General features: G+C 36.7%; 1 protein-coding gene across 7 annotated transcripts in view; it reads left to right on the top strand.

Moving 5' to 3' along the window:
• LOC113068319 (phosphatase and actin regulator 4A) overlaps positions 1–13,236 on the top strand; it is a 60,398-nt gene that overhangs the window by 18,950 nt on the left and 28,212 nt on the right. For 2 of the 7 annotated variants that reach the window (XM_026241028.1, XM_026241026.1), the window contains exon 1: positions 12,112–12,577. In XM_026241028.1, the coding sequence (XP_026096813.1) occupies positions 12,523–12,577 (55 nt within the window). In that variant the 5' untranslated portion in view covers positions 12,112–12,522. Of the gene's footprint in view, positions 1–5,249; positions 5,295–12,111; positions 12,578–13,236 lie in introns of those variants that run through there. The other 5 variants (XM_026241027.1, XM_026241030.1, XM_026241029.1 and 2 more) reach the window with 4 other exon arrangements.

Below are 13,236 nucleotides of genomic sequence, written 5' to 3'. Positions count from 1 at the left end.
GTGTGTGAATTGTAGGGAGGGGAGGGGCTATCTGGCAGAGAGAGAGACAGAGAGAGAGAGAGAGAGAGAGAGAGACCTAATCATCTCTTTAATCATCAGGGGGAAAAAAATCAGTATTTTAAATGTTTATTGTTTTTGTTGTTGCTAATGGTGGTGTTTTTTTCCCCTTTCATTACAGCTTAAGAAATATCTTAGGCCTATCCTTTTCTGACAGTTTTAGGGATTTAAAAACATCCTAAGAATCCTTATTTGTGCTGCAAATAATAATTTCAAACTCATTTGATACTGACCTATGACATCCTGTGACATGACATGACATTTATCTGAACTTAAGAGTTATGAATCTACATCCGTCTGCATGGACTCTTGTTTGTAGGTGTTCTAAACTTGCTTACTCCTATTATCAATGGCAACGGCATTGGAAAGCCAGTACATTATATACATATATATATATATATATATATATATATATATATATATATATATATATATATATATATATATATATATATATATATATATATATATTGCATTTGTTTATATTTCATTTTTGTAAATAACTTAATTTATAAATGATAAAAAGATCCTTAAAAAAGTATGAAAATACAATGATTGAACTTTATAGATGTGCTCAAGAACAAACATTTATAGCTGTATTTATTAACTGCTTAATAATGCATATTAAAGGAGTGCTATTATGTTGTTTCACACTTTCAACTTTAGTTAGTCTGTAATGTTGCTGTTTCAGCATAAAAAAGTTCTGCAAAGATTCAAAGCTCAAAGTCCAATTCAATAGGATAATTTTATTTAACAAAAGTCACATTTTAGAAAAAAAACAAAGAACAACTTGTTTGGACTACAACAAATATTTTCCAGGACTTGTGATATCACAAATACGGACGAATGGGATGTAAATTGGTTGAGCTGCACTAGAAAAGGCAATGAGTGTGATATATACGTAGTTGACCATGAAGACTGGAAAAGAAAAAAACTCTGTATATTCAGGTGTGAAGAATTATTAGCCATTTTTCCTTTACTGATAAAATGAGTCAAAAACAAAGGTTTAACTCAGACTGAAAATCCAAAATTATTAGATCCCCATGAGAAATATTCAAAATAAGTGCAGTACTGTAATTACAGAGTTAAGACATGACCACTGGACAGTAAAATGCTTACTGGGTAACAGGGGTCAGAAAAAAACAAGTGGAGAAGAACAGAAACACATTAACTGGAAAATAATTAAGAATTAAAGTGAATAATTAGGTGTGAAACTATCAGGGAGCATTTAGTCTACAGTCCCACCATTTTTCAGAGCTGCAACTTTCCTGGAGTCTCCAGAATTACAAAGTGTCAGGTTCTGAGAGACTTAAAAGATCCCAAAAATGACTTAATTAGAATAGCATGAAATATTGTGAAATACTATATATTGAGACTTTATATATAGGCTTTATGAACAGATGGGTTCTGAGTGACTCTTGTACGACGCTTTGAGGAATATATCTTCCAGAATCTAGCATTAGATTTAGGAGCTTATTTTTATTCCATCTCCTATCCTGAAAAGTCTGTCTTGCAGAATTGACTAAAAATTAATATTCACATTAATTCTTAATGCGTAACTAAAGTTATATAGATTGTTCTGTGAATGTGATTTCAAAGTCTAGATGATTCGGATTAACCCTTTAACTGCTGTATCCTTTAAAACCTGACTGCCAGAGGGCTATTGTGAATGCATGTGCCCGCTGGGCACAGTTTACCTGATGCCACAGAGGTGGCGTTGCACTGATGGCTTGAGCCCGCCATCGCTGCTTGCAGCTATATTTATTATTATTATTTTATTATTTTAATCATTTACTATACATTTACAACTATAATGACTATATAAGGAAAGGGCAAACAGACAAAGATCACACACTATTCTCGACTAAATAACTTATTTAACTTTCATAAGTGTAGCGGACCTCATCTGAATAATTACCAAATCTTTACTGAGGTTTTAAGTTTACTGTGTCCTTTTGCACTCTAAACAAAACACAACAGGAGAACTGCACCTTTAACTCCTTCTGTTTCATTATCATCAACACACATCGAGTTACACAAAGCACTTATAACAACTAACAGTAAACCGATATATGCAAATCTCATACCTTTTCAAGGGCATGTAATAAACGAACAAACGTTAAATCTGAAGAACTGTTTTTATTAGCCATATATCTCCATAGACTAGAAAACCCATCACAATAAGAGTCCCGCCTTAGTAAAGGAGATCTCTTACATATTAAAAAAATATATATATATATTAAAATGTATACAGAAACAAATCAGAAGATTAATCTTAATAGAGTCTGTTACAATAAAGGATTAATATGTATTTAATCTATATAGTGAAGTGTTTTTACATTTGTTTCTTTATTTCTGTACCTGAAAACGGTTAAACCTCCCTATAAAGCAGTGTTTGTTTAATACGTATCTTTGTTGTGTTGTATTCACGAAGGACTGGTGAATGTTAAATGGATCCAATCCATGTTTGTTAGAAATTATTTGATGATGCAGCAATAAAACTGCTAGTATAATTTAATGCAGATGTTTTTGAACTTTGCTGATTTAAAACATGATCAAAAAAACTGTCTTTTTTGATGCCAAATTTCAAATGAGAGAGGAAGTGACAAATATCGGAAGCGGACAATAAGTGTTAGTTAAAATCCGTATGGGCCCCAAAAAAGACATATCGGTGCATCCCTAATATCTAGTAGTAAAGAGGAAGATATGATCGGTTCATGTGTGCTCCTCGCTGCTACTTGAGTTAAAGTGCTTAAGGAGTGATTTATTACTGTGATTTATTGAATGGAAGGCATACTACATATAACATTAATGCAGGTTTTGTTCAGGCATCAATTGGAAAATGTCTTGAATCAAATCATCCAGTCTTGGGATCTAGGAATCCCATTGCAAAATGCATAAATGTGAATGTAACCATTGGAATTGTTGGTTCATTAAAATGAGAATCGATTACGATCGAGAAATCGATTTTGTCAGCCCAGCTCTAGTGCTCTGCCAGATTTGGGAAATGAATGATAGTGTAACCCTCCTAGAGCACATGTTTACCTGACTATAACCAGTCTGAAACAAACACCTGCTTCTGTAATTCTGTTTAAAGTACTGGTTTGATTGATGTGTACCAGTCCACTCTGTCTTTGCTGCTATTGACCTTACCCGATGATCTGCTCTTGCACATCGCATCTCTCTTGCAGTTGTATATATTTAGACACAGAGAGTAATGCAGTGCAAGTAATTTCATTGTTCAATGAGACTGTCATAGACAGCAACATCATTTGTGCACCCTCTGCTCCCCTGTGCTCTCCAGACCAGCAGTTTTTATTAGAGATGTTCCGATACCCTTTTTCTCTTCCCGATACCGATTCCGATACCTGGGCTCAGGGTATCGGCCGATACCGAGTACTGATCCGATACCTGGGTGTATATCTGTATATACAGCTGTATATATTACTAGCCCTGTGTAAATTGCTAGAATTTTTTTATGGTGTGCTTCAGACAGATCCCTCAATAAAACATGAACAAATACATGGTGAACTACTGTATTTATTACAGTATTTTTATTATCTAACATGAATTTGACAGTATTATTTATTTTCTTATGCAAAAAAGAACTTCAAATGCAGCCAAAAATCTAACACCGCAAACTAAAAAAGGTATTTAAGTTTTACAATATAACTGTATAAAAAAACTGCAACAAATAAGTCTAGGAATATAAAAAAAGATCTATTAATCAGATAATCTCTAACAAGTAAAAAACAAGTAAAAAACAAGCAACCATCTAGGCATAATTATTATTATTATAGAGATGTATTATTATTACTGTAGGCTACAACAGTAGCTTTATATATTGTCAATTTACTCATGTAAACCAAACATTTATTTTCATGGGCTGCCATGAAGATCTTTGAGTGTCTGTGTTTATGATATGACAGTATTCTCAAATGAAACGGTAAATTCTCATGAAGTGACGGTTTATGCGTTCGTGTCCTCATGACACACAGCAGAGACTACAAAACAGCGAGCTCTCGCGCATCTGTGCCAGTCACCCACAGAGATGTAGATTTTGCGGGAGTAATATTTAAATAGTATTTTGCAGTTTAATATTCACAGACACTAGTATATATTCGGCTACTGTCTGGAGCCCTGCGTTTTGACTTACACGGAAGCAACTGAACGCAGTTGCCGGTACTGAATATACTCGAGAGTCTGTAACTACCGGTACTACAGAGACATACTGCTAACCACTGATCTATAATATAGTAGCGGCTTCACTGTCTTTTGGCAGTTTAGAATGTGATGAGTGATCCAGTCATATTTAGATAAGGGCTGCTAACGCGTTTTCATTTCTTCTTCGCTGCTCTAAACAGGGGTTGCTTGTGGCAACACAGCACAACTTCCTGTGTTTTCAATGCATTTTGAGCAGCGAAGAAGAACCGTGCAGCGGTTAGGCAAAGCTTGCGGTCATAACTAGGTCTTTTTTAAGAAAATGGTATCGGATCGGTATATGGGTTCATGTACTCGCCGATGCCGATGCCAGAATTTGTTGTGGTATCGGAGATATTTCCGATACTAGTATCGGAATCGGAACAACTCTAGTTTTTATTGCTAGAACGGAGTTGATCGTTCCGCTCTGAAACGCTCTTTTGTTAGGTGGAAGGGCACAGAACTGATACTGTAACACAAAAACATGCAGAAAAACCACTACAATCGAAGTGGCATCATTTTTTATATCAATTTTACATTACAGTAATTTACATAAAGTGTAGTTTATCTGCATTTAGAATTGTAGTTGTATTTCTTTTATTTTTATTAATGAATTGTATATTAACTTTTGAATGCATGCTTGCAAGTTTTCTGAATTTATATTTATTTTCTATTTTATTATGTGCTGGAATGGACAAGGCACGGTATGTTTTGTTGGTTTTACTGTAGTTATTACATGGGATACTTGAGCATGATTGGTCAATCGCTGCATTCACAGGAAGCAAGGTTTCCTTCATTGCTTCACAACTCGTGTCACTCTAGTTTATATCTCGATGGTGTGCTGTCTGTACATTAACCCTTTACTTGCTTCATTCGTGGTTTCTCATGGTGTCATTCATTGTCAGACTTTAAAATACATTGCAGCCATTGTGTTTGTGAAATGATATGTAGTGTTTGTTACTAATCAAGCAATCTGTCTCTTATTTCCTCAGGAAAACCTCTACCTGCTGCTGTTGACGCACGAATGGAAAACCGAGGTAAGTGGGTGGATTATGTCAAAAAGGCTAAAGAAATACCAGTGATTGGTCACAGTTTCATGTGGATGGAACTGGTTTAGATTAATTAGATTCTCGAAGTCTTTTGACCAAGATTCAACGACTTGACTAATCAATAACAAAATTAGTTTTCACTCATTTTCACTGTGGGTAATTCGCAGTTAGTTAGTTTGTTTCAGTCCAGTGTTTGGTTTTATTCATGATCGTAGAGTGGAGTCAGTGATCCTCTGTTAAGTTTGCTTTATATCTGGTGTCTTCCATCAAAGGTCAAGTGCTTTTCTCTGATAACAATGAAGGACATTTAAAAATCAAAGCCTCCTTCTGGTTTTGTTTGTACAGACTGTTTTTACCTTCAGATTTTGGGTTGTGTGTATAGGCAACAGCACATATGAGCAGTGCTGGGCGGTAACTAATGACTTATCAACGCGTTACTGTAATTTGATTACTTTTTTAGTAACGGAGTAATCAAACGTGTTATGATTTTCTAAATAATAATTAGAGTATAGTTACAAGCCGAGGTCTCTGTACGTTACTGCTGTGTTACATTGCTGACAGAATGCAGTGTTTTTTAATCTAGAGCTTGTGGAAAGGATGTAGCACACACACTGTTGAGTCAAATAGCAGTGGATTAGAGACCTTCTCCAACGAGACCTGACGCAAGACCTGATAGAGCAGAGACTCGTGTGTGAGCGGGATTCGGGAGAGGAAAATGATCCACGGGACTCCAGTAAAGTAGAAATATCTATTTTAAAATGTCTAATCTAAAATATAAACGAATAGCAGGCACAAGTGCATGCAGAGTTTCTATTTAGGCTATAACACGTGTTTGCAGCGTTGTGCAATGCAGTGCTGAAATTTGCATGCTCACATTTCCTCTCATTAAAACACACAAATTGTAGACATTAGGAAATATTAATTCTGCATATATTTGTGTTATAACAGAGATTTGTGAGATTGCGATGTTGTCTTTTAGAGATTATAAATGCAGAGCTCATAATTCAATATTTCCACTACTGGTAAAAAGTTTCTCATTAATAAAATCAATACTTTTCTTGAGCAAGGATGCATTTGAGTCGTCCGTACTGTATTTCCTCCAGTGACAAGCCTAATCTAAAACCTTTATAGACAGCATTTTTTTTATTATTATTTTATAATTACTATTTTATGCTCTTTTTGTTATTTATATAAATATATAATTGTACTTAAATTAATTTCCCACAGCATAATTCAATATTATATCCCATTTTATTCAAAAAGCAATAAAATACCATTGTATTTTTTGATATTTTTTGTTCGTAATGAAAGTTATATTCAGGGATTATACCAGGAAGTGGAATGACTCTTTAGTTACATGAGTTTCTGCTGGAAATAGTCCCAAGAGATTTCCTTAATAGGATTTAGTCACCTGTTTTAGGCTGATTTCTTCCATAGACTCTTGTCCTCAGTGTTGGGACAGAGAGAGGGATATCAGGACAGCAGATCGGGAAAGAACAATGTTGTGTCTAATGCTGGGACAGATCACATGCACTAAAAAAATGCAGGGTTGTTTCAGACCAACTTTGGGTCAAATATGGACTAACCCAACTTTTTGGTAAACCACCATACTCCAGGAATCTTTGATTTTAAAATGTCGAATTTCTAATCACGGTTACGATTATGGATGCCACGATTACATAATCGTTCAAAATAAACAAAGAATTAATAATGCCCACTTGCATTATTCTGTGTGCTTAAGAGGTGTTTGCAGTGCGCGGTTTAACAAACACAAAAACACTGGAACGTAGGATATTCCTATTGATGTATGTTAAAGGAGTGATGGACTATAATTACATTATTTTGTTAATTATTCTATCAGTTGATGTGGATTTGTAATTGAATGTATTTGTCAAAACAAACACCATAAAAACCATATACAGTAGTTTGGCTTTTTTTTTTTTTTTTTTACTTTCACGCTTAGAAACAATGTAAACGAAACCAGTATTGCTGTATTTAAATAATTCATATCATAAGAAAAAAGTGTGTGTGTGTGTGTGTGTCAGTAGGGCTGGGCGATATATCGAATATTAGCGATAATATCTGAATAATTTTGACGGCGATGTACAATTTGAATATATCGGGAATATCGAATATTTCAAATTCAGGCATACTTTCCCAAAAGAACGCGCCGAATGTCCAAAAAAGGAACCTGTAACTGCTCTACGCCCCTCTACTACGAGAGCTTAATGATAGCGGTTGCCAGATAACAAGAGTTTAAATCTCCGAATCAGAGCTCTACTGTTACAAGGATACATTTTCTGCCCGGTGTTTGCTTATTTTAAGCAATCTGGCAACCATGCACACGTGCTCACTCCTCATTGCGCAAGAGCCGCCGACGATAATCTGAATTGAGCGATCTAATGAAAGCGTCGTTCAGCCGGTCTGTGTTCTGTCGTGAGATCTCAACTGTATTGTTTGCATTTGTGATCACAAAATAAATGCACTTATCGACTGCTGATGTTTGAATAGAAAAACATAGGCTATGGCCATAGGAATTTCACTGATATGTTTACAAGTTTCCATAATATAGACAGAGAGAATGCAAAAGTCTTTGGTATTCATTTATATATATATTTATTTATAAGAAATAGCTATGTGCTTCATCAACTAGCTCCCCATCTAAGAGGGTTTTTAGTGTCAGTAGGAACATAGTTTCATGCCACAGAGCTTCTCTTAAAACTGCAGACAGTTGACAGACTTGTGTTCTTAGCATAAAAACTTGTAAAAAAAAAAAAAAGGATGTTTATGCTTCAAAATGTATTACTGTCGGTTCAGTTGCCTTTAAAAATGTTTGTCCTTCATTCAGTAATCACGAGTTGAGTTGGAAGGACATTCACTGGTCAAAAAGTGTGGTTAGTTTACTTCTTGCAAGAGACCATTATAGATTATATGTAACTGTCACACAGTGAGTCAGTGCAAACTAAATCATGTTATGTATTGCAATATTGTTATTTTAGTTGGAGATAAAAAAACATATTTTGTCTGGATCTATTCAGTTATTCATAACATTGCACCTTCTCTTTATCACAGACTCAGAACTGAGTTTCAGGATGGAGCTGTGCTTTTGGTTTAATGATTTTATTGTTTGTAATTCATGTATTTGCATGAACTGAATCAAATTCCAGTAACACACTGTGTCCTTCAGATGGTGCTGGTGTAAGTTATTTGACTCTAGCTGCAAAAGAGCCAGTGAAAATCTGTGTTCTTTCAGCCTATATCTGTGTTACAGTTACTGTATCTGTTACTATACAACAAAAGAGCTTATTAGGCTATTAATGGGGCCTCTGCATTACAGGGGTTGTCACGTTATTACATTTGGTAGACATGTTTCCCATCGAACCCATGGGCTTGGTGCTGGTTTCACCATGCATTCTCTATAGAAAAGATCATTGCAGTTGTTCAAATTCTATTGAATTATTCTGTGATCCTTCTGAGAGAAGAAAAACAGTCAGCTGCACCTCAAGAAAGTCATGGTTTCTGCTGTTTTAATAAAACTGCGTGCATGTGCGCATGCGCTTTTAATGGTTTTTGGTTTTAATGCCTGAAATAAGGTCTGTGGTTAGCTCACTGTATATTATTATTTTATACAATTTAAATATAAAAATAGTATATTAAATAGTATATTTTGTAATATTTAGTGATTTTTATAGGGCTGGACCAGAATATTCGATTCTTCGTCCGGTTGGTTGGCATTAGATTTTCCATTTTGAGATTCTAAAAAATGTTTTAATTATTTTTGTTGTGGTTGTTTTTTATTTTTATTTTTAAAACGGTCTTTATTCGTGCTTGAATATAGCTGTTTGTTTTGTTTTTTTTTTACTATTGGGCCGAATGGTTCCAAGGACTGTCAGGTACGGTTACAGTTGCATTTCCGCGTGAGCCTACGGTGCGGCACAATTACAAACTGTTCTGGGCCCAGGCGCACTACGATCAGTATATATAAGAAAGAAAGAAACTGTCTGACAGTTTGGTCTGTGGAGGAATAATTTGCGCTTACTGATATTATACTCGTCGTCACCTTCTGTTTATTTTGTTTTCACAGTCAAGATTTGTTGTAAGATTTGTTGTTTGGTTTCAAGATTTGTTATTGAATGAAGTAAATCTAAGATAAAAAAGGAGTCCCAAAAACAGAATTATCTGATCATATTGTTTTCTAAGCTTGTGTCTGGAATTATTTCTGTGCTTCTACGTTTGGGTGGGATTATAGTAATTTGGGATTTTTTTTTTTTTTTGTAGTGAAGACATGTCAGGGAGATTTTGTGTGGGGTTTTTTTGGCCAAGTCTCACCCAACCTTTTCTTTTAGATAGAAAAAAGAAAAAATAATCTTTTTGTGGGACACTTTGAGCTTGGTACTGTAACTTTGCAGATACATGCACAAACGACTACATAACACACTAAAGAAAAAGGAAAACCAAAAATTGTATTGATGTTGTGCACCAATGATGCTAGAAAGGAAATTGACACAACTACGATCACTACATTTTTTTTTTTTTTTTACTTTGTAGCACTGGTGCTCCCAACTTCAAAAAGTTAGGAGCACCAGCAAATTTAGGATTTTATCCTTACATTAACTTTAATGCAGATTTTAGATTGGTTAATATAAGCTGTCAATCACTCCGCTAACTGCCATTCACCACGATCGCTATCACCAGCACCATTATTTGTAACTTTAGGTGGTACACAAAAGAATCTGTCAGTGTTCCTTTTTTCTCTCTTTTCTCTCTCTGTTCTTTAGCCCTTCACATTCCTCGCTATAGTTAGTTCCCTTTCACCTGACCGCAGAAAGCAGTGACCGGTTAATATTAGCTGTCAATCACCCAATCTAAAATCTGTATTCAAGTTAAGAATGTAAAAATGAAGTTTAATTGGTTAACGTTTCATAGAACGGCAGACAGGTCACCGTATTAACACTCTGAAGGCACATACTAGAGAAATTAAAACTACACTCGCACAAATGCTCCCATATATATTTTGAGGTCGCACAGATAAAAGTTCCGGAGCATATGCGACCAAAATGTCGTTTGTTTGAAGCTTTTGGTTACATTGAAGTCATACAATCATGGTGTAGTTGGTTTATATATTTCCAACCTTAATTGCACTAGCATTTATAAGTGTGTGTGTGTGTGTGATATTACTTAAGGTTTTTTTTTTTAAAATACAGACTTGCTTCATCTTGTTTTCTCTAAGGAGATGTGTCCCCTTCCTCAGTTTAACCTGACTGTGGGAAAGTTGAGCAGTTGGAAGCTGTCTCGAGTGCTTTAAAGGGCAGTGCTGTTAACACGCTCCGCTGGCAGAATAACACTGTCTGCTCTCTTTATCTGAAGTTCAGACCTCTAGAGTTTTTCTCATTTCTGTCATTATTATTTGGGATACTTGGGAAATCTTTTAATTGACACTTAAACTAGTTGTTTATATACTAAGAGCATTTATCATGTAACGTTAAGTTTTGTATCTTGTTTAATGAACCAGTTTTATCTATCTTGCTTCGTTCAGTCCTGGTCTGGATTTTGTCTGCTGACAGCTTAAATGAGTTTATCCGAGCGCTGGTGGTGTGTGTGTGTGTGTGTGTCTCTGTGTGTGTGTGAGAGAGAGAGAGAGAGAGAAAGGCGAGAGAGCGAGAGAGAGAGAGATTCATTGCAAACCTGGCTCTGACTGGCACTAAAGACAGCCAGCTTTGCTCTTCTGTCCTCCTCCATCTCAGTGCTTCACCTCTCAGATCCCAGACTCCCACACATAACTCGAGCCACATCATGTCCTGTGTGGACAACTCCCTTCTTCAGAGGGATTTAATGGAACTGCTCTACATAGTGATCTCTTTGATTTACCTCTTTTATGTGCCACATACTGTACCGTTCAAAATATTTAGGTTAAAAGTATATTTTTTAAACATTTTAGAAGTTTGTTTTTGATTTAGTGTACAATAAAAACAAAAATATTGTAAATATCTGTTACTGTTGATCTATTTAATGCATTATTGCTGATCTTAGTGACCCCACACTGGACACTTAAACCACACTCACGTCTAAATGTCACTGCATTAATGAAAAATAACACAAGTGGCATTTATTTCTAAGAAAGCATTGACACATTTCAAGCGTTAAAGTTCCCAAAAAATACGTTTGTGATAAAACCATTATAGGAGCCCTAGAGGCCATGCATTTTTATTTTATTTTTTTATGTACTCAACATAGCAAAATAGTGTAGATTGTCAGGTGTCATTTAGAGTAGTGCATGATTTGAGAAAACACTTTACTCGTTGGTAAACTGCGCTTGGCATTGCATCTTTTGATGATTTGGTTAAATTGATATTAGAACGATTTAAAATCTCTAAAAACATTGCTACATATATAAGTGAACAAAGTCAAGTCACCTGAACAGGCATCAGTGTTGGCTGATGATTACGTACTTCCTCACCGAAGCGGTTTTATTGATTGGTGCTTACAGGGAGATGCTCGGTCAAGTACATTTCTGAGTTGTTTTCCTACAGGGAAGTTTGATCTACATAAGTCATGTAGTTACTGTCGTGAAAAGTACTGGAAAGCAGATCGTTCTGTACTCAAGAACAAACCTAGATGTGGGGTTAATAAATTACCTAAATCATTAAATTCAGTGGCTTCCGTTCCGTACATAATCAGCCTGTGCCTCCACCTCACTATCTGTCTCACACCCCGTAACTTGAGCCCTCTGTGATGTCACTTCCTGCCAGTCAAGCGCTCAACCTCGCCCCTGCTCATATTGCAGCCACTCTCAGGTTTCACTGCACCATCTGATGCATTTTGGGAGATGAAGGTGTATAGCAACCTAGGGGCAAGACACTAGAGCCCGGCTCCCGTCTCCTGCAGTCCTGCTCCGGAAAAATACTGCACCAGGAATGACCGGCATCCTGACCAGCTGATGTGCTTCAGACAAGAGGCGTATGTTATTTATGAAGTCAAGGCTGCTGAGGGGAGGGACCTTCAGGAGTTTGTTGACTCGGAGCGAGCGAGCCACTTAAACAGAAGTTGTGGAGTAAGAAGGAGGGACGAACTGCTGAGCGTGAGCTCCAGTATCTAGGATTACAGAGCGAGAGTACCTGCTCACTGAGAATAGTGAAACTGTTTTGTGCCCTCCCTGCCGCGGGCCCGGGACAGGCAGAGGACAGGGCACACGGGACACAGGGTACAGGGCACGATTATGGGACAGGGAGCGAGTACTCGGACTTTAAACCCGAACCCTGCCTACATAACAGGTGAGTTATTTCAGACAGGATGTGGATTCCAGAATATGAAGATGATAATACATTAGTTTTATTCCTCACAGTTGAGCCGTACCAGATGAGTTTAGCTTTTTCGCTGGAGGTGATCTGCCGATATCGGTTATGCCGATGCCAACTGTACGTGTGTGAATGATCGCAGGTGTACGCGTATAGTCATGAAGGAAGGAGTAAGAGACAGACATGGGCAGGTGGGGTGCACATGCTGATGGAATGTGCTGATTGTGCCGTCATTCTCATGTTCACTTCCTCTCAGATTAGACTTTATCAGTTGATATGAGAACGAGCTGTGCCTTAGCTCTCTATAGCGGTCTCCGCATTGCTTTTTTTTAGTCATGTATGACCATGTGTTTGGTGCAGCCGTGTTCAAGGAGAAAACCTGTTTGCGCTGGCTTGATTCAGGCTGACTCAAGTGGTTTCTTGTTGACAGTGTTTTCCAGCTCTGTAAATCACGGCATGATGAGTCTAAACCCAAACATGCAGCCTCGTCGTTCATTTACTGCGACAGAACACAGACTGAGGCTGTGGAGCGCATTCATAAACCTATTCGTATGTAAACGCATCAGTGAACACATCAGTTTACTTAAGAATAGTTTTATGAAGGACATGCACAAATAGTTTTTGACCGAGGTCTT

Source organism: Carassius auratus, linkage group LG44F, assembly GCF_003368295.1.
Source record: "Carassius auratus strain Wakin linkage group LG44F, ASM336829v1, whole genome shotgun sequence".
Lineage (NCBI taxonomy): Eukaryota > Metazoa > Chordata > Actinopteri > Cypriniformes > Cyprinidae > Carassius > Carassius auratus.
This window is presented reverse-complemented; position numbering and strand designations above follow the sequence as displayed.